Here is a 22566-nt window from a genome sequence, read left to right as displayed (position 1 = left end):
TGCTACTGCTTCTCCATGTACTTCTGCTCTGTCCTTGCTCTAAATGCTTAAATAAGAAAAGCTCCAAAGGCATCTGTGCATGTTAAAAAGCAAAGCAGCTTAGCTCATTGTAAGTCTTTCTGTCTGCACTTATTCCATTCTGGAGATGGTGTCCATCTCTATATCATTAAACAGCATCTATCTGTCAGTGACTCCCAAGTCTACATCTTTTATATCAGCACTCTCTCCAATATATTTTGCTTTGACATCAGCATCTCCACTTGAATGTCAAATATGCAGCTCAAACTCAGTTAAGAGGTCCATGAATGTTGGCCTTTGTACACAGACAGACAGACAGACATACACACACACACACACACATACACACATGCACACGCATGCACACACACACACACACTCACGCATGCACACACACACACGCACACATGCACACACACACACACACACACACACACACACGCATGCACTCACGCATGCACATGCCTGGTCTTCTTCTAGCTTTACTGTTCTCGTTAATAACAACTCTCTTACCCTTCTAGTCTTTGGCATAAAAGTATCCGTGTTAGTCTACCACAATTCAGAACAGTCTGCTGCTTCCCACAACTAGAAACCGTCCTTCCCAGTGAGCTATAATCATTCTGTTCAAATTCCTTCTCTGTCTTCTCTGTGACTCTATTCTTATCCATTCTTCCCTAATATTCCAAAGCAATAGTCACAGCAGTCCTTGTCAATTTTACACGAGACAATGCCATCCCTAAAGCCAATGGCTGTTTCTTCCACTCTAACAAAAAATTCCTAAGTTTGATTGAGGAGATGACTCATGAGGGGAAACAAAGGCCACAGAAGTGTCCTCTGGAATACATATAAAGCTGGATATGCTGCAGTCCAATCCAAGTGGTCCTATCATGAGATGGAGATGGGAGAACTCTTGGATGCCTGTCATCCAGCCATAATGTACACAACAGAGAGCAACAAGTGGCTCTATAACAAGTAAGAAGGCAAAGGCCTAAGCACATGCTTGTTCTGCAATTAGCATGCCATGACCATACAAATATGTATGCACAAACACATTATATACATATACACACATTTTAAAAGGAAGGCTGTAGAGTCAAAGAAAGGTCAAACGCAAAGCCCTCCAGTGCCTAGCTCCGTAATGGCCTCTTTGTAAGGCCATTTGAGAAGCACTAATGAACTGCCTTGTTCTATGTCCTGAAGTCTTTGATGAAGGCTGAGAACAAGGCTCATTGGCAGAACACTTGCAAGCCCTTCCGGGTAAAGGGATTTTTTTCCTTAAATGGTACCTCTTCCTTGAGCTTTCTAGGATCATCATTACTCATACCCTTGGCCCTCTCCTATTCTTTTATCCTTTGAAGCTCTCACCACCATCTAAGAACCTTCATTATCATTTACATTATGTCAGTTATCTCTTGTCTGTCTTACAGGGAAATCTTGATCAGATTTCATTGCTGACATCCCAAGCCATTAGTAAAAGGCTTAGTGCTTAAAATGTGTCAGTACATACTGGTCAGATGGATGGATGATTGCACGGGTGAGTCGGGCTCCTTACCTGACTTACCTAGTCCTACCGGTACCATTCTTTTGGTCTCATATTTTACTTATTGTGTGTCTATTCCCATGTGGTCTACGAGCTTTCTGCTCATAGTATCTCTCATTTATGTCATGGACAGCAAACTATCAGTGTGCTGAAAGCACACTGGTTACAGGAATGAGGGTCTATACATGTCCATCACTGCTGCTGCAGCTCTTTTTTCTCTATGTCCTTCTTTACATTCTATTCTAAACCAACGTCAGTCACCCATCATATTCTAAGTGTAAAGGTGCTAAGCGTTTTGGCTGTAAGAAAACATATTTACACAGGATAGGAATATAAGTACTATAAAAGTTGTTGGTAGTGGTGGTGGTGGGTGTGGTATTTTTGAGGAAGGTTATGTAGCCCATACTGGCCTTGAACTTACTATATAGCCAAGCATGTTCTTAAATTCTTGCTCTTTTCTCCTTGTCTCCTGTCTGCTGGGATTACAAACGCATGTCACCATGCCTGCCATTCAAGGTGTTTTGGTTTTGGTTTTGGTTTTGGTTTTGTTTTTGGTTTTGTTTTTGGTTTTGGTTTTGGTTTTGGTTTGGCTTTGGCTTTGGCTTTGGCTTTGGCTTTGGCTTTGGCTTTGGCTTTGGCTTTGGCTTTGGCTTTGGCTTTGGCTTTGGCTTTGGCTTTGGTTTGGCTTTGGCTTTGGTTTTGGCTTTGGCTTTGGCTTTTGGTTTTGGCTTTTGGTTTTGGTTTTGGCTTTGGTTTTTGTTTTTGTTTTCATTGTTTGTTTGTTTGTTTCTTTCTTTCTTTCTTTCTTTTAATAGATGTGTGGGACTGAAGAGAGGGGTGAAATTGCACACAATATCTACTGGAGCAGGAATTTGAGGTTGATCTTGAGGCAGCACAGACATGTCCTTACACCCCTAAAGAGAAAAATGAATGGATGTCCAGCCAATGTGGCCATCTTAATGAAGTAGCTATCTTTGCTTTACAACATCATTCTTGACATGCTGGCACTTTAAGAAGACACAAGCATGATTTCCTCTGGGGTTTAATTGAATAATGATCATGAAAATTCCAAGGGTGGACCAGGTAAAGAATGTGACATCCTAGGAAAATTATATCACAGCTGTGCTTAAAGTATGGCATAGGTAGACTCATCTAATAATTTCAATTTGAGTTGTCTGAATTAGTGTAATTTTTAAAGCCGGGCATAGTGATGTGTGCCTGTAATCCTGAACTGAAAGGGAGAAAAGAGTAAGTCCTTGGGGTTTGCTGGACAGCCAGCTTAGCTTCTTTGGTGAGTAACAGACTTCTAACAGATCCTGTCTTAAAAGCAATGCCTGACGATGCCTGACGAACGACAGCAGAGGTTGTTCTCTGAACTCAAGCCTTAGTCTTAGGAGTAGGAGAGGGCATCCACAACATACTTACAGAAATGGCTGTCAGAGCCTTTGCTGCATGGCACTGACCACTGTGGAAATGATGGGTTTTTTTTTGTTTTGTTTTGTTTTGTTTTGTTTTGTTTTTGTTTGTTTTTTTGTTTTTTTAAATGTAGAATTAGTCTCTGGGATTGCTGGAAGCCATTAGCTCCATTGTCACTCACCCTGTGGGGGTGGCTGTGCTGATGGTATTGTACTTCAGCTGTGATGACATGGGCATATTTTCCTTTTTACCCTATTTGGGTAGCTTCTGCTTTCTATTCCTGAATTGCTTTTTTTTGACTCTAGTTTAGTGTGACTCAACAACTCTCTGTAAGTCAACAGCTGCCAGATGCTAATTGTAATTAAGGCTTTACATGGGTTTGTCACCTAAGGCATGTGTTTGAAACGCAGGAAGCAAGGTGGGAAAGAAAGCAAAGGGAATCTCAGAACTCAGCTTCAATTATCCTCCAGTTGAATGGAAGCAGTCAGTGAGAAACCATGGTCTTGCCATTGTCTGTAATCTCTACTGTTGGATACTTTACATGGTTTGAGACAACAACGACTCAAACCCTTGCAGTACTTGGTGATACAGTTGCTGAGTTAAAGGAATTGTTTTACAAATAAGGGCATTTTAACATTAGCATTTCCTCCCAAATATTTGCCATCGCAACACGAAGTCTGATTAGCTGCTGCCGAGGTAAAATATCTGCCATATATTCCCCTGGCAATGGAACTCGATCATCCATCTCACTAGACCTCAGATTGTAGATGAGGTAATGAACTCTTGAGATCTAGAATAATCCTTCACTGATGAGAAAGTCAAAATGTTTTCAAAACATCAAGTGCATAATGGAAAGAGGGGCCTAGGTAAATGCAAAGAATGCAAATGTCATTTACCCTTGTTAGAATTTCATGTAATATTGGTAGCTTCTCTCCTGAGATATCAAATATTCTTTGTATTATACCAAGAAGAGAAGCTCTTATAAAACATGACAAAATAAACATTAAACACTCTGAAATGTATGCAGATTAATTGGAGCTTGGTTTGGTTTAGATTATGATAGAATAAATTTGACAATGGACTTCCATGTTATTGATCGTCATTTTATAGTTTTATACTTACAAAATGAAACAGTGGCAATAATATTAATAATAATAGTAGGTAAGATAAATTGACTTTTGTTATTCAAGGCTGCTCTTCATTTACATATGTGTACATAGTACAAAATGCCTGCACATTGCAATCAACAATTCTTCCATTTTATAACTCTGAAGGTTGAAGCACAATAAGAAATAGTTTGGCTCCAAATAGTCTCCATAATAAAAGGCAGCTAAATCAAATCAAACAAATAAAAATCTGAATTTAAAAATCTTAACAATCCTCCACCCTGTATGAAGAAAGTAACAGACTAAGCAGGACACCATGAAGAGAACTCTTTAAAACTGTGATAAGGGTGCTGGACTGTGCCTCTCCACAATAGATGGCTTCCGGCAGGGCGGAGATGAGGAAGGACTCAGCTGTCTTTAAAGGAGTGTACACTGAGTTTGACCATGCTCTAGTGACTACCTAGATAAGGCAAATTGGACTTGTTTTTTTTTTTCACTTTTTTTCTTTTTATTGTGGGGTGTTGGACACAAGTATTAGGGAAAATAGTGGATCTAAGAGGTCTGCGAAGTGATCAGAGTACATTATGTGAAATTCCCAAATAATCAATAAAAATATTATATTAAAAAGGACTTGCACACTGTACAGCCTACTGTATAGGCTGATGCTTTCCAAAAATATATATTTGTACACACACACACACACACACTCACACACACATTGCCTGTACCATCTGAGACTGACTGTGCCCTTTCAGTAGCAAAAGTAAGATCATTACGATCCTTGGTTTTATATCATGTTTAAGCCTCCAACAATCTTGTTTTGAAAATAAAATGCTGAGATGTGATAAAAAAAAATCTCTGAGAAGTGAGACTAAAACATTAGCTTAGTGGTTAAGAGTGCTTGCTGCTCTTGCAGAGGACCTGCGTTCCTGTTCTCAATACCTGTAGAAAGTGACTCACACACTGCTTGTAATTCTGGCTCCAGGTGATATAATCCCCTCCTCTGGCCCCTGTACACAAAGGGCATCCATACACACAGACATACAGACATACAGACACACAGACACCCACACACATATACAAATTAAGATAAAGTAATATTTTAATAATAGCAGTAAAATAAAAATAAATAAAAGTCTGAGTACTGCCAGGCGGTGATGGCACAAGCCTTTAATCCCAGCACTTGGGAGGAGGCAGAGACAGGTGGATTTCTGAGTTCGAGGCCAGCCTGGTCTACAGAGTGAGTTCCAGGACAGCCAGGGCTACACAGAGAAACCCTGTCTCAGGAAAAAAAAAAAAGTCTGACCACTGAACTCCAAGCTAACAGTAGGCTTCCATTTGAGACCCAGGGCCACCACAAAAAATGACAATAAAAAGTCTGGCCCTTGAGCTAAGAGTTAGAAAACTTTATGAAACAAAGATGCCTATAGTCACACAGTAAACTCAGTCACAGTCAGTGGCAACAGGACCACATGGCTTGGCCATGAGTGAAGTCAAAGCATGTCTCTGTTCCCATGATTTTGAAAATTAAAATAAGCCAGTATGCGCTAAGATCCAAATTAAGACTATAAGAAATTAAACCCTTAACATTAAAAACATGAGAAGCAATAAATGATTGATTTTGACCTTTGAAGTCATAAAACCGTGTAGTGTATAAGATGCAAACAATTACCTATTATAATGGAAAAAAATCTGATCAACATAGCCGAGTAATATGAATTTTACAAATGAAATAAAAACCATTAAAATTAACAAAAAAGTTATTTAGTCTGTATAGAAAATATGAATGCATGAGCACAAAGGGAAAATTAGTTAACTGGAAAATAAGAATAATTTAGAAAGATATAGTACACAGAGAGAAAAGGTTAAAATCATAGCAACCCCCCGAGAGAGGGACAGAACAGAAACTAATTAATGCAGAGAATAGAGAATACAGGTACGAAAATATATAAGAAAGCCAATGGCTGAGAAACTTTGCAACTACGAATTCACAAATTCATACAGACTAGATTAGCATCATTTGAGCAGTAAGATAATTGTAAGGGGAATAAAATACTGCACATGTTATAATCCCTAGAGCAGCACTTTCATGTGTGTAAGAGGCTAGCCAGAAAGCCAACAGAAAAATAGCAATGAAATTTTATCAAAATATATTAACCCACAAGAAACTATGAACAGAAGTATAAATAATAGGAAAGGGTAAATATATAATAAAGAACCTAATTTTGGCCTTAAAAATATTGGTGACTACAATAAATACAAGTAAACTATGACACCGATTTGAAAGATGCAGATTGTCAAAAGTCTTAAATATCAAGGCTTAGGCCAGCTTCAAAAGGCAGATTAAGTAGGAAAGCACAGGGAAATTTGGAACTAAACCAATGAAAATATATCTGTAGAAAGTTTATTGTTTATAGCAAAAGTAGGAACGATGGCTTCACTCCTTTGTCTGTGTGCTTGTGTGTGTGAGGCTCAATAGAAACCAAGACTACAAACAGAAATAAAAATGGACATTTCAAGTTGACCAAAGAATCAGTTGGTCCTAGAGACATAAAATTCTGTGTGCCAAGAGCAGAGGTGAAAGGTGAGGAGGAGGATGTGGAAGAGGAGCAGTACAATAAGAAAAACAAAATGATGATAATTCACAGTGAAGTCTACCACTTCCAGGGTTGTCTCTACTCAGTTACTGGTGGAACAGGTGACAGGCAAAAGAGGCAGTTACGGTTTTGCATGCTTATGTAATGGATAGTATATTTCTCAAATCAGAGGTTCATATTTCCACCAGAGGAACCTCAAAAAGATGAACAAATAAAATGCAGAAAAAATTAGAGATAAATAAATAAATAAATTTATGAAATAAATAATAAAAGCTAAATTTATGTTATCAATAAAGACCTAACAAGAAATTCACTAAGGGAAACCATCATCAAAACAGAACAGCTCCAATGAACAGTAACTAAATGCCCTATAAAACATGATAAATATTATAAAACTTAAGATACCTCAATGCCCTTTGATCACTAGCCGTTGTACACTGATGCAATTTTCTATCCAACAGAAATATGGAATAATGCTGAAGATGTAAGTTCCTAGGGAAGAGCCATAGATGGATGGAAAGGATATTGTAATAGATCTAAGAGGAAGCACAGTGAGAAATTACAAGGTGTGTGTTTCCATGATGCAAACAAATGGCAAGTTAGTGGTGTCTGAATAAAACCATATCAACTGGGGCCAGCACGGTGGCACAAGCCTTTAATTCTTACTGAGGATCTATGTGAAGCTCTGTGAGTACAAGGCCAGCCAGGACTGCATAGTGAGAATCTGCCACAATACATGTTTACATATACATAAATGTTGAACCGGTTGTTGTAAAACTACTGCACTGCCGAACATAAATACATACTTAATGGAATTTGAGATGCATAAGACACAACCTGAATGGACTCAATAGGATAATTTCTATAGCTAAAGGCATAGATTAATTAACTAAGAAACAGACAGAAAAAACAGATATTATTAGCAAAGGGGAATATTTCTTAGTTGTAAGAGAAAAGAAACTATTGGTGGACCAAATCCAGTGAAAAGATGGAAGGAACAAAAAAGCAGTAAGACCAAGTACTAAGTAACACAAGGGGCATTCTACCAATGTGGGGAAACAATCTGCCAAAGTCAAAAATAAAATGGGTGGTTTGTGAAAATCACTAGAAACAGACACAATGGCTACCTTCTCATAAAATTTTTCCAGTTCTTTTTAAGCGAATGAAAGAAAAAAAATTGTGTTGTTAACTTTTTGATAAAGGAACACAGAGCACACTTCGTCATCCAAAAGGCGATTATAACAGACACACAGTTTTTAGTTATTCTATGACAATGCTGTAACCGTTTTTGCCTACACGATGTAATCCAGTGCTATACTGTGAAGGTAGGCTTTGTTTTATGTAAGGATTATACATAAGTGAATAGAGATTCAACTGAGTAAGTAACTCTGAGACTGTTGTAGTTAACAAATATTTTTTAAAGCACACAATTCCAACTCCCCCATTTCAACTCCAGGCTCTGTTTACTGACTATTTTACAGAACCAATGTCCTTTTTAATTGGAAAACTACATGCTAATGTATTTAGGACCATGCCAGCTGTATTATGTAACCCTGGCAAGATGTAACCGATCTAGTAGCAGCTGTCAAACAGAACACCCAGACCATCCCGGCTAACTCATATTCTCCAGTTTCCCTTCTTTTGTCTCCCACGGCTTCTCTGATGGGAGTGACCTACATGTTTAGATGAACGCATACATTCACCCTGGCCTCAACAGGGGAGGTAACTGATACTGAGTTTAAGGAGAGCAGTGGAGTTTCAATCAGGAAGTTCTCATCAGCAGAAATCCTTGCTAGTCCTGGGCATTTTGTTTCTAATTATGAAATACCACTTGATCAAGACCTTTGGCTGTAACTGTTTGGGGGGTTCCAAATTGGGCTTGGCTCAGGCTAGAGCACGGGAATGCCACCACCTTAGGGCAGAATACTCTTCTCACATTTCTCTTTGAGAGTTCTGCTCACTAGGAAAATTCTAGCCATTCTGGTCTGCTTTGATTCAGACTGCTAGAATGAACCCAGTTACAAATTATAAACGCTGGGGATGCGTAGATAGCCATAAAGCTTAAGACAGTTAGCTCAAAATTTAGAAGCAGCAAAGCCCTATTCTTTCAGGCATTACAAGTGAAACAAAATAGCAGGTTTTGTGGTGTGTTTTTGAAATATAAATATTTGGCTTAATTTTTTTCTGATAAGGAATGCAAAAATACCTTCTATTTGCTTTAAGCCATGGGATTTTGGTGACCAGTTTTGTCAACATTTGGGAAAATACCTGAATGTGTGAACTTTAGAAGGGCATTAAGAGAGAGTTTTCGAGAAGAATTTTAGTATATGCAAGCATACAGCATTAGAATTCATAAGCAGTTTCTTCAGTGTCTTTCAAAATCACCATCACTACAAACACAAATGCATAGCTGTTTAGATTTGTATGAACACAATGTTTCATACAATGTTGGTAATTGATTTATACTGATTATTTTCTATAACTCATGCATAGCTACAATAGCTCATATTTAAATATTATTTATGAAACAAAGCAAAAAATTGGCAATTCATTTTGATTAATCAGAAAGAAATAAAATTATATTTTATCACTTCTAATTGCTATATTTTTCTTACTGTCTGGCAATAAATATGGTATCAGGGGAAATTAGCCTATTACTATGATTAAAAAGAACTACAACATTATGGTTTTGATCTTTTTCTTAAACCCTTCCTAGAAAACTTTAGAGACCATGCTTATTCCTGTATTTGCAATGTGGACTGTAACATTTGCTCAAGAGAAGTGACTCATGTTTATTTACATGAGATTCTCTTTGTTTTAAGATAAACAACCACAGAAAATTCTACTTAATATGGAGTTAACATCTAAAAGAACCAATAGTCCATGTTAAGTGGTAAACATGATTTATTAAGGTTAAATAAATAAAACGGCACGTACAACTCCCCTGCATGTGGGAGGAAGAGGCAGGAGAACCTTACATTTGTGCTCAGCCCAGATTACAGGAGACTTGTCTAAATCAATCAATCAATCAATCAATCAAAACAAATCAATAATGATCTGGAGTATATTTTAGTATATGTTATATATTACTTAACATCCCTAACCTCCAACACACATTTTTTTAATAAAAAAGCACTTATGATTGGTGCATGTGGATTTAGTACAGCATGGTTGTATACTGATTCATTTTTATCCTTTTCCTCAGAAAAGCTTCAATTTAGTAAAAAACATTTTATAAATGTATTAATTTTTCTAGGGGCTTCATATTAACCTTTTATGTAAGCAATTATTAGTCATCATTCATTTTTTTCTGGTTCTTATTATTAGTAAATCTCTTTTACTCTGTGCTATGCTGGTTCATTACCATACCTTATTATAAATTTGATCTTTTTTAAGTGGATCTCCTCAGGTCCTAAGCCTGTGGGAAAGGGTTGGCTGGCAAACAGAGGTGGATGTCTTAGCTTCCCTCTAAGGCATAAGTTGAGACTGGAGCAAGAAAGGGTTATCTCACCACTGCAGGCTAAAATCTGAGTCTTCAAACTCCTCTCTGTGCCTCTGTAGATATCAACATGGTTAGCGAAGGAACCAAGGAGAGCCTGCTATTATTTTTTTTACAAAACTTCTCCTGACTGCAACGGCAACAACCCACATGAAAATTCACATGCACACACACACACACATACATGTACACATGCATACATACATGCTTGCATATACATACATGCACACATACACACATGTATACAGACACACATATACATGGACGCAAATACTCATGTGCATTCACACACACATACCATATGCTAGGAGTGAACAGGAAATTTATGGAGAGAGTACTGGATTCCCTCATGGCTCTCCCAGCACCAACATGCTGAGCGAGAAAAGGCTGGCTGTCGTCATCAAGGACAGGGATACACACAAGTGTTCTGCCTCACACTTGTCTCTGATTGCACAGTACTGGGTATGTGGAGGCAGAAAGGTATTTCAGCACCTATCTGTGGTTTTCTTCTGACGGCTTCCACTGGTGTCTGCAGCTTGCACATTTCTACACCGCTAGGTCTGTGGTGCATGAGGGGAAGTGAAACCCCAGGGAACTGGACTACTTTGGAGTACCTCAGATCTAAGCACATTGATCAGTCTCTGCTCTCTTCATTTCCCTTTCAGAATCATTGTGTGTTGGATTAGTCGGTTTTCTATTGTGATAAAAGGCCCAAGAAAAAGGGTTTTACAGAGGAAAGATCTGCATGGGCACAGGATTTTAGAGATTTTGGTCTGTGACTGGTTAGTTTATTGTTCCTAGGCCGGTAAAAAGACAGAAAATCAAGGTAGAAGTGAATGTTGAAGAAAATGTTGCTGACTTCATGGAGATCAGGCACAGGGGGATGGGGGGTGGGAAGAGTAGGATTAAGGAGAAAGGTCTGAGGACAAGATGTATCCTTCAAAGTCTAGTTACCATTTCTTCCAATGAGGCACTACATCCTAATGAATCATTCAATAGGAGGTCATTATTGGAGTATTCATTGATAAGCTTAGTACTGTTAGTATCTAATCACTTTTCATTATTGCCACCAAGCAGAAACCAGCCTTTTAACACATAAGGCTCCCATTTCGATTTTCAAAGTTTTATATGTAATGTCTAGGAACTGCATCTGTCCATACCGGAAACAGCAGAGATAAATGGGATTTTTCATTTAGGTCCAGAGGCTGAATTCACTTTGAAAGTTCCTATGGACACCCCAACAATACTATGTCCGATAGGTCTTGTTAATTTGGGTTTATTTTGTTTTTCCAGTCTTCACTGAAGTCCAGAGTTTTCTTATCCTCACATTGAGTGACTTCATGAAAACCTTCGCTTTTCCAAGCTTCACGACTTAACTTCTCACTTGCACAGTCTTCTTCTCTGGCATCGGCATTTGCAACTGATGATGTAACTACTCACAGATGTGTGAGGAGACACAGTAAACGACCATGGGTGGGTGGAAACCAATGTCATAACTGGCCATTAGGGAAAGTTCTAGTGTGACAACAGTTCTATTTGTCTGGGTAACTTTCTTCTGAGTCTTAGACTAGAGCATTTAAATGGTAAGCACTTTCTTCTGCATTGCGTCCTCCCCTTCCTACAGACAACTCTTATGTTCTTGCCCCTCGTAGTAGAAAATCTGTTCCAATGCTGATATTTTCAGTGCTATTTGTATATTCTGCTATTACCATGGCATGATAATTCTGAATTAGCTAAACACATGTGTCTCCTTGTTAAAGGTTATGTTGAAGTGTGAGAAGTTAGTGAAGACTTAGAAATATAATCCATCGTCATAATGCAAGGACATATCTTCTCCAGCTTGCATCCTTGGATGTAATTGGTGGGTCAAAGGACAGCTGTCAGTACCTGCTGTGAGAATTCTCTCTCAGAGTGTTGAGAAGAAGACCCGGGTTATAAACTGAGATTATGATCACAAAAAGTGCAAAGGGAAGGCCCAAACATCTCACTAAAAAAAGTTATTTAAAAGACTTAGTATTCCCTTACCTTAATGACCTAATAGGTTTTTAGATGATATTTCTCTCTGTATTTTAAATTTTACCAAATGTCAGATGTAAATATTATATTTTCTGCTTGAATATTCACCTGTAAAAATATTGAATCTCACATATTCTTCTGTTATATGGGTGCACAATGGTCAATTTAGTAGTAAAACTATTAAGTGTGTGTGTGTGTGTGTGTGTGTGTGTGTGTGTGTGTGTGTATGAGAGAGAGAGAGGGGGGGGAGAATGAGTTAAATTAAATGAGCTGGGCATGTTCTGCATGCCTGGTTTTATCAGGAACTTCTGGAATGCAGGAGGCAGATGTACGGGAACACGTGTTCTTCAGATATGGAGTGTGTGCCTCTACTCTCTCTTTCTTTAAGGTTCTAAAGAAAGATCAAAGGGGTGAGTGGTTTCCACCAGAAATCTTAGTTTGGACAGTCACAAAATGCCAGGTTTCTCTCTTCCACTCAAACGTGCCATGGAGCTTAATAAATACATAAACACATGGTGAATTAGACTGAAATCAGCCTTCCATCACTAAGCAAAGCACTACAAAGCAACAGGAAGCTATTACTGTAGTAATCTCCCCAACAGCCCTTTTAGTTCTGAGCAGAAGTGTGTGAGGATGCCAGTTGTACAATGAATGATGCAAAACATTGGTTGTCTAACATCAACCCATACAGAGCAATGTACAGAAAATGGGCACACCCAGAACAGGCTAAAGCAGTCATGATAATTTCTCAGTAGAGAGGCACTTTTCTTTCCATGTATTCACTCCATTTAAGAAGAGCACCTGGCAAACAAGCTTGTGAAGACAGGGAGAATTGGACCCTAGGTGACCTTTCATGGTTCTAGGTCCTTCCGCTGTGGGGTATTTATTACTGCATAGATTACAATTTTATATATTCTTTGATTAATGTCTCATTCTCGATTACACTGTAAATGTCAAAGAACCCCACTTTAACAATGTCTACTGTAACATAAGGAACAATAAGTACTTGTTGAGCGATTTAATAAATGATCAACCTAGTTTCTCTTGTTACTGTTGTTTTCCCCTCCTTCTCCAGTGTGTGACTCACCGGCTTGATGAGGTAAATCAGGACTCCTAAGGGAGGCTAGGCCCAGAACTTGCCTCGGTCTTATTGGTGTGTTAATGGTAAATAGAGAGGTAGCAATCTAGGAATTATGTGGAAACTGGCATTGGAGAGGAAGATAGTCTTCAAATAGACATTTAGGATATTATTATTTTATTGGCTTTTTCTTCTACTTTTTTTTGTTTTTTTTTTGTTGTTGTTTTTTTTTTCTTTCCATTTTTTATTAGGTATTTAGCTCATTTACATTTCCAATGCTATACCAAAAGTCCCCCATACCCACCCACTCCCACTCCCCTACCTGCCCACTCCCCCTTTTTGGCCCTGGCGTTCCCCTGTTCTGGGGCATATAAAGTTTGCGTGTCCAATGGGCCTCTCTTTCCAGTGATGGCCGACTAGGCCATCTTTTGATACATATGCAGCTAGAGTCAAGAGCTCCGGGGTACTGGTTAGTTCATAATGTTGATCCACCTATAGGGTTGCAGATCCCTTTAGCTCCTTGGGTACTTTCTCTAGCTCCTCCATTGGGAGCCCTGTGATCCATCCATTAGCTGACTGTGAGCATCCACTTCTGTGTTTGCTAGGCCCCGGCATAGTCTCACAAGAGACAGCTACATCTGGGTCCTTTCAATAAAATCTTGCTAGTGTATGCAATGGTGTCAGCGTTTGGATGCTGATTATGGGGTGGATCCCTGGATATGGCAGTCTCTACATGGTCCATCCTTTCATCTCAGCTCCAAACTTTGTCTCTGTAACTCCTTCCAAGGGTGTTTTGTTCCCACTTCTAAGGAGGGGCATAGTGTCCACACTTCAGTCTTCATTTTTCTTGAGTTTCATGTGTTTAGGAAATTGTATCTTATATCTTGGGTATCCTAGGTTTTGGGCTAATATCCACTTATCAGTGAGTACATATTGTGTGAGTTCCTTTGTGAATGTGTTACCTCACTCAGGATGATGCCCTCCAGGTCCATCCATTTGGCTAGGAATTTCATAAATTCATTCTTAAGTTTAATATAATTCTTAACTTTTTCCTTCCATTTTTTTCTCTTCAAACCCTTCCACAAACTCCTTTTCTCTCTTTCAAATTCATGTCTTTTTTTTTCTTGCTAATGTTGTTACATGCATATATGTGAGTGTATATATATATATATATATGAGTATAATGTATATATATATATATATTCATAAATATAACCTGTGCTGCCTGTGTAATGTTACTTGTATGTACCATGTTAGGGCTGACCATTCGTTACTGGACAACCAATTGGTGTGGTCTTTGGGGAGGATTATTTCTATACAGGGTAATTTCTTGAGGAAATAATTTCTTTTTAGGGGCCAATCTTCAGTTCTCCTGATATACTATGGAGTTATTTGAATGCTTTTCCCCTTTAAATGGATTATGGCACAGTTGTCTGTTTTGGTGCTCATTGGTGGCTCAAGGAGCTTCAACCTTGAAGCTGAAGCCTTAAAAATATTCTTTCTTTGTTACCATTTGTGGCTACGTTAAATCTTATGAAATTTATACCTGACCACCATGATGCCAAGTTTGTTGTAGGGTATGACAGGATAATTTGAATTTGCTTTCTGATAATGTTTTGTAAACAAAGAGGGGATGTAATGAATTTTCCACCGTAGCTTTTTTTTTTTTTTTTTTTGGCTTGGGCTTACTAAGGCCACAGGATGCAGGAGCTGCTCTGAGTGCAGGCTTCGTTTCCTTGGATAATTACTTCTTTCCCATCAAGGTTCTCGAGCCTCAGACTAAATAATAGAAGGAAGGAAAATTATAAGCAAAGTTGCCTTAATGCATGCTCTATTTAAAGATGAGAACAGATTGCTACATATAATCACGTGTGGAATTATAAAGAGGTATATGTGAGTACCGGTTGTTTTCATTTATTCGGGGAACAGGAAAAAAATACCTTTCTCTAACTCTGAAGACAAGATGGGAGCGGGCCGATATGAAACAACAATCTCCACTTGCTACAGTGCATGCAGTGAGAACAACAGAGAGGTTCTTGTAACCCAGACAATGGATGGATATGAAGCCAGTACCTTCTCTTCCGTAGACTATGAAATTCACACATGTGTTAGCATCCAGTAACAAGGGAATGGTGAGGGCAAGGCATGAAAACTGGAATGGAAAACCCTGGGTAGAGAGTTTCACAGCAGCTGACAAACTGCCCTTAGAGAATATTGCAGCTTTCAGCCCTGTAAGTAAGGACTGCTATCCCTCCTCATGGACAGTGGATTCATCCCCCATGTGGCAGGAATCTGTACCTGGTTCACTCTCCAGTGAATAAGGCTCACTCGGCAGAGACGTTATATCTATGGTTTCCTTTCCTTTCTGCAGTCCATTGGGTAGTGAAGAAAGAAAAGTCAAAATTCAGAATAAAGGTGCATGTGTCCGGCTGGAGAAATGGCTCAAAGGTTAAGAGCGCACTGTCTGCTCTTCCAGAGGTCCTGAGTCCACATGGTGGCTCACAACCATCTGTGCTGGAATCCGATGCACACTCTGCTGGTGTGTGTCAGAAGACAGCTACAGTGTACTCCCAGAAATAAAAATAAATGAATAATATTTGAAAAAGTTCATGTGTCTAAAGCAAATTAAAAGCATGATAAGTTTGTAAAATAGCGGATGTTCTTTAGCACGAAAGCTAAAAACAGTGGTACCACATATGTGGATTATTTTAGAGTATCACAAGTTTCCAGTAATGAATGATGGAGAAAAGGATATGTAGAAGTTAACTCCCTCCCACACCCCATGATGGTTACTTACAAGATTTTTCTCTACTGATACTACAGAAATACATTTCTTCACTTGGCTCCATGGTCATAAACTCGATAAAGAAATAAGAAATGGTAACACAGCACGGCTAGTCAAGAGAAGCATTTGAATTCTCTGGTCTTAGTTTCCTTATGCATAAAGTAAACTTCAATAATATTATCTCTAAAAATTGTGATTTTTTTTCAACACCAACAAAATTTCCCAAATAAAATATACAAAAGTAAATTTTTGGTGTATATACTAATTGCGGTGGGTGAGGCGCTTTGATGTTTCACCGTGGGGTTAGATGACAACAGATCTCTGAAAGGAAGTCTGAGGTTGTGTTAAAGAAATGCATGCCTTTGTTTATTTCTCATGGCCAATGTCCATGGCCTATATCTGTGCATCATAGAAAGCCAAATACACCTGTTGGACTTGTGAGATACACCTCAAGTTTGCCCAACATTCCCACAATGTAACCTCTCTGTTGCTGTCATTCTAGGGACAAACTTCACCCTGGCAGAATTGGGAATCTGCGAGCCCTCCCCACACCGAAGTGGTTACTGTTCCGACATGGGTATCCTCCACCAGGGCTACTCCCTGAGCACTGGGTCTGATGCAGACTCGGACACCGAGGGAGGGATGTCTCCAGAACATGCCATCAGACTGTGGGGACGAGGGATAAAATCCAGGCGCAGCTCTGGCTTGTCCAGCCGCGAGAACTCGGCCCTTACTCTGACTGACTCTGACAATGAAAATAAATCGGATGACGACAATGGTAGGCCGTTTCTTAAATACATTTCCATGCTCTATGCACTGTGTTGTAGACTTGGGGTTTCTTCTTGTTTCTGTTTGTTTCTAAGAGGTTTAATACAACCATACATTTGCTTTGCTTTTAAATCGACCTTGTCTCTCCAGCCTGAGCAAAACAAATGGGATCGCTTCTAGCATGCACACTGGAGATGAGAACTTTTAAATCACATTTTGATGGTAACCCACTATTCAGGTGTAGTCATTTGGTCTTATTAGCAAGTAAATAACACCGTAAAAGAAGCAGCATGATAAACTCTGACCTGTCCTTGGAGACTGTCCTCTTCTCCATGTTCCTAGGTCTCAGTATTGATTTCCCTTCCCCAGAAGAGCAACCTAGGTTTTTTTTATTCCCCTTTCCCTTGAAACTCTGTGAAGAACCTTATATTATCTTCACCTTTCATTTCCACACAGCAATGCCTCATATCCGTATTGAAGATCAAATTTGGAGCCCATGATCTAGAGTTTAATAGTGACAAATAGGAAGTGTCTTGTCTTCCAAGCAGGCTTCTCTTCTGTGTTTCCTTTCCCTCTTGGTACCTATATAGGTTAATGGCTTCCAGCATCTTCCATCACAAATCACTGTGGCCCATCCATGAGCATGTAGGTGAGTTTTAATGAAACCTGGAGAATTAAATATTTCTGATCATTAAGTAGCAAATACTGGGAAAGCCTGCACAAGTACTTGAAGAGATAAGGTGTTTGGCTATGGATTTCTATGAGACTCAGAACTGTGTTTAGTCAAAAACGTCTTTTAAGAAAAGGACAAATTAGGTACAGCTGACTTTTGAAGAAAACCTCAAATGTTCTGTGTGTTTTGAATAGACTGCCTGTTTGCTTAAAGAATTACCATTAAAATGTTTACAAATATATCAGTTAAGAATGTTTGTGTGAAATCTCAGAAACTTATATTAAAGGAGCTTTAAGTGCTATCATTCACTGAAAAGAGAAAAAGGAATTTCCAGGCAAACGGCACTTTGTGAATGTAAATGCATAGCTAAATACCGTTTAATCTGATGACTGTGTTGGAAATACACCATTTCCTGGGTGATTCACGTATATTCGAAAAGATGTCACTTCGTTGCACTGAAGTTTACTTTTAATTTCAAAATAATTTATTCTGTGTTGGAGATGAGATGATGGGTCTTACTGCTCCATTCCCGTAGCTAATCAATATGAACACTCAGGAAATTTTGTACTTGACTCCTTTTGAATGTTTAACAGAATCCCGAGACTTGGCATACTCAACCCTCTGAGGGGCTTATTGGCTAAGAGATTACTTTTAAAAGTTTCAGCGAAGATATACATCAAACTCATTTACTGATGTCCCTTTTAAACTTCGGAGTGTGTCACATAATGTTTAAACAGAAACAGTTTAGTTGTCTAGTAAAATCACTGCAATTCAAGAAATCACAACACATTTTAAGTAAGGCATTTGAGAAAATCTCCCAAGGCTGCCATTCACATAGCTATACAGGGAATTACGTACCTGGTACTTTTTATACATATTTATAAACTGTCCACCCTCTTAAGTTATTTATTCATAGCTCTTAAAAACTCAGAGATTCCTGCAAAAGCCATGTGAAAAACAATAAAATATTTAAAAATAAAAAAGTACTTGCCTTGAATTTACCCAGAATTGCTGTGGGTGGGAAATGTTTGTAATTATGTATTTAGTAGACAGAAAGTAGTCCATTTTATACATCATTATTGGAATGCATGGTATTTGATCCAGCATTTTTAGAATTCATGGTATTTGAACATTTTTCACTTTGAGAAAGTCTCTGTAAGTCCCTGAATACTGATAGGAACTCAATCCTTTGATACAATATCTTGATTTTTTTCCTTTGATGCCAGTTATAATGCAATCAAGAAAAATATACTTGGCGACGCTATTCAGTTCCATTCCGTAGAAGATGAGTACACTTGGCAAATTCTAAATGTATTGAGGTATCTAAAGCTATCTGAAGTATTCAAGCGAGGCGATGTTATTTTAAAATATATAGACAACCTTTTTTTCCCCTTTCAAAGAATCTTAATTATTTTAATCTCTTCTAAGTATATATATCTAATGGACCTTTTTTCCCTCATATTTAGGCTGAAAAATAAAAGATTGTGTAAATTGTAGCATGGATTCTTCAACACACACAAAGAGAGGTGCAAGAAACCCTGCAGGCTGGGGTGTTAACTTCACTAAACTTCTCACTCTTTCTCCCTGACACATTCTGCTTAGCTCACAGAGAAATCAATGCTTTTTCACATCACTGACTTTATGAAGTTTGGGAATGTATTATCATATAGATTGACAGTGGCCCACCGGTTCCACACCACAGCATGGACCCTCACAAAGCCGTCATTAATTTCTCAGACTTGTACCCAGCAATGGCTTCCTCCATAACAAGCACAGTGTCCTTCAGAACCAAATCAATACTCTTTTAGGTATGCCTCTCTTAAAGGGAAGTTATGAGAGTCTGTGCTTTGAGGAAGAAGCCCTCCAGTCCACCTTTAAATTGTAAAGATACATGATCGGGAAGTTTTTCTATGGGGTTCTTCATTTGCAATTTCTTTTGCAAGGTGGGATCTGGAGGTATAAAGACATTTCAATATTGATTTAGAGGCTTCATTCAATATCCTGATTATGATTTTGCTAAGCATAGTTAAGAAGGCATGGCAGCTTTTTAGAAACCTATTTCCCTCTCTTGATTTCCAAGTGTGTTTCTAGCCTTTAAAACCCTGTGCTATAAGATCCCTGAGTTTGTCAATATTCTTACTTGGATGAGTGGTGGTTGAGTTTCCCATGAGCTGTTGAGACACAAATAGCCCACTGAAAAGCCTGACAGTTAGTCCCAAACATACTGCAAACATCCCTAATCTTATTTTTTATGATATTTTTGAGGTATTTTTGAGGTATTTTTGAGGTATTTTTGAGGTATTGAGGTATTTTTGAGGTATTTTTGATGCTCCACAGTTTCCCTCATTCTCAGCTCCTTATTGTGTCTGTAGCTAGCATTATGCCAGGTTGAGCAGGATTGCTTTAAATAGATAAAACCCACAGGTCCAGGCTCTCCTATCAGGTACTTTAACTCTGGCTTGCAGCTAATGATGGCTTGGCTGGAAATGACAATGAGAATTGAGAACAGTTAGGTTTTACTGTGTGAAACCTCACCACATCTGTACAAAGGGCGTTCCCAGGGACTTTAAATTAGAGTCAGACATTTTTTTTTCAGTAATAAATGTCCCACTTAAAATATGGCCTCTTAAAGGCTCTTTGCATCACCCGAGTTGTGGAGAAAATGGGACAGTCACTAATACACAAGAATAACTAATTGCCTCCTTAAAGATGCAGTGCCGCACACACTGGAAAAATCTGGTCTTATTTCTGACTCCCTTAGGCAGTTTCTTCACCTTGGAGACTTAAAAATATCCATGGGGTTTCTTTCTTTTCTTTCTCTCCTTCTTTTGTCTTCAGCATACTGCTAGTTATAGCTACTTTTATTGGAAATCTAGAGGGCAAAAAAGAAGAGAAAGAGCTTGTCTATATAATACCAATTCTGAAATTATGAGAACTTAACCTAGCATTGAAAAAAAAAAAAAAGAAGAAATGCATGCCCCCTCCATTTACAGCAGAAATAAATGAGAATAATACCCATTTCTCTCACGTATCAGTTCGGAGATTTGTAATTTTCATAATTCACTTTGAGTTTAAAGATAGAAATGTTGACATGATTTTATTTTATTTCATAAAGGCTGCTTCTTGGCACATGAAGGCTTAATGGACTAGATATGTGGGCATCAATCTGTTAGTGCTCTTGCAAGCAGATAGCTGTGTGTCGGTGCCTTCAGTAGAGTACCACATAGCCAGGTGCTTCCTATTGTTAACTGTGACCAGAAAGATGACTCCCAAGGCAAGGGAGAATCTTCTAAAAATGGGAACAATTTAGATGTTACCATCAAGCAAGCTTCATTCATTTATAATAAGAAGTTATCTCTCTAAGGAACTGCAATACTCGAGTACACCTTAATTGAGCACACATAAGACCACCCCTACTTTATTATTCTCTCTACCACAAACATTTCTTTCGTATTTCATGATCCATGTGTTCATTTTTCCCCTCTATCACAGTGACATTTACAGGAGGATCCCTAAATCAGACACAAACCTTCTCTATTAGTGGCAGACATCGCAAAGATGCATAATTTTGCTCTTTTATGAAAAACAGTGCAATTGTAGCATAAAGTCTTATAACATGGATCATGTAGGGGTGCATGAGGCTCTGCCCCTTTCTACAGGAAGTACTAGCAGTTAATGTTTGCTGAGGCTGAAGGGGTATTTCTTTCAGTGTTCTTCCAACTGAAAAGTAGCCCGAGTAGCCCATTCTCCAGTAAATTACCTCATGCCCATGCACACACAAGAAATGCTGATATAAGGGGCAGGATACATAAGGTACAGACACACACACACACAAAGACACACACACACATAGACACATAAACACAAACACACTGACCCATAGACACACATGGACATACAGATTGATGAATACACACATACACATGGGCACACACATGGACAAACCCACATACATGGACACAGAGAGACACACACACAGATACACACATAGACATCACACACAGTATGAAAGTTGGATGGAGACTTTTTGAGAAGGAAAGGGGCTTCATCAGAGGAAGCAAAGGGCATGTACTTAATAGTATAATCTACTAACATGTAATCTGTACACATGTAAAACTGTCAAAGAATAAACCAAAGGATTGTTTCCATGGAACATAAAGAACCTATTTTAATCCCTTAAAACAAAGTTTCACACACACACACACACACACACACACACACACACACACGAAAAGAGAACAACTTTCAAGGTCATTGATCGCAAATAAAATAATTTTAAATCTTTTTTCTTATACTTACAAATTTGCAAACACAATGTTTACAAAGAAATGTATTGAGCGGGCTAAATATAGATTGAAACACTGATAGGCACGAGAATAAACGACACAGGTCCGCAGTCTTGGTTTTCCTGAATGAATGGATGATCTCATTCTAGTGACAGGTCCGATTCCATGAAGGTCTATTAGTAGAAGCTTTAGAAACCTTGTAATGTTTAAAAAATTTTTAAGCAGAGTACATAGAAGTTCTGATAGACTCAGAAACAAAATTAGGAGTTGTGCATGGCCACACGTCTGGATCCACAGGAAGAGGTGGATGCAGTGTGCTGTCCCTATGGATGGCTTTCACATGTGAAGCTGCTGAGAAATTAGGCAATATACGTGTTACTTTAAAGTAGAAGGAGGTGTTTAAAGATGTGAGCTGTGCATCTCCTTTTAATACTGTGCATTTCACTGTATAAACCTCACTCACTGATATGTTCTCTCGATAGATAGATAGATAGATAGATAGATAGATAGATAGATAGATAGATAGATAGATAGATAGATATCCCTTCCTTTAGTGTTTCTTTCATATCTGTTAACACTCCCAGTGGCAATCAAGCAATGGCTCCATTTGATACATACAATAAATAAAATTAAGTATAAGCTTTACTTATGGCACAGACAGCTTGCTTATTACAAGTGTGGTATCTAGGCCTTTGGGGGGCGACGTTGGGCTGGGTAGATGATCACTGGGCTCTAAGCTGCCAGGTTCCTGATACCTGACTTTGACTTTCAGTGGACTGGGGGT

At 38.5% G+C, this 22566-nt stretch overlaps 1 protein-coding gene across 15 annotated transcripts in view; it reads left to right on the top strand.

Annotated features, from left to right (window-relative positions):
• Window positions 1–22566, top strand: part of Tenm2 (teneurin transmembrane protein 2) — a 1230398-nt gene that overhangs the window by 355553 nt on the left and 852279 nt on the right. For all 15 annotated transcript variants that reach the window (XM_030245994.1, XM_006533290.3, XM_006533295.4 and 12 more), the window contains one exon: window positions 16558–16833. In XM_030245994.1, coding sequence (XP_030101854.1) covers window positions 16558–16833 — 276 coding nt within the window. The remainder of the gene's footprint in view (window positions 1–16557; window positions 16834–22566) is intronic.

The sequence above is a fragment of the Mus musculus genome, chromosome 11, assembly GCF_000001635.26.
Source record: "Mus musculus strain C57BL/6J chromosome 11, GRCm38.p6 C57BL/6J".
Classification (NCBI taxonomy): domain Eukaryota; kingdom Metazoa; phylum Chordata; class Mammalia; order Rodentia; family Muridae; genus Mus; species Mus musculus.
Note: the sequence above shows the minus strand (reverse complement) of the source record. Positions and strands in the feature narration are given on the sequence as shown.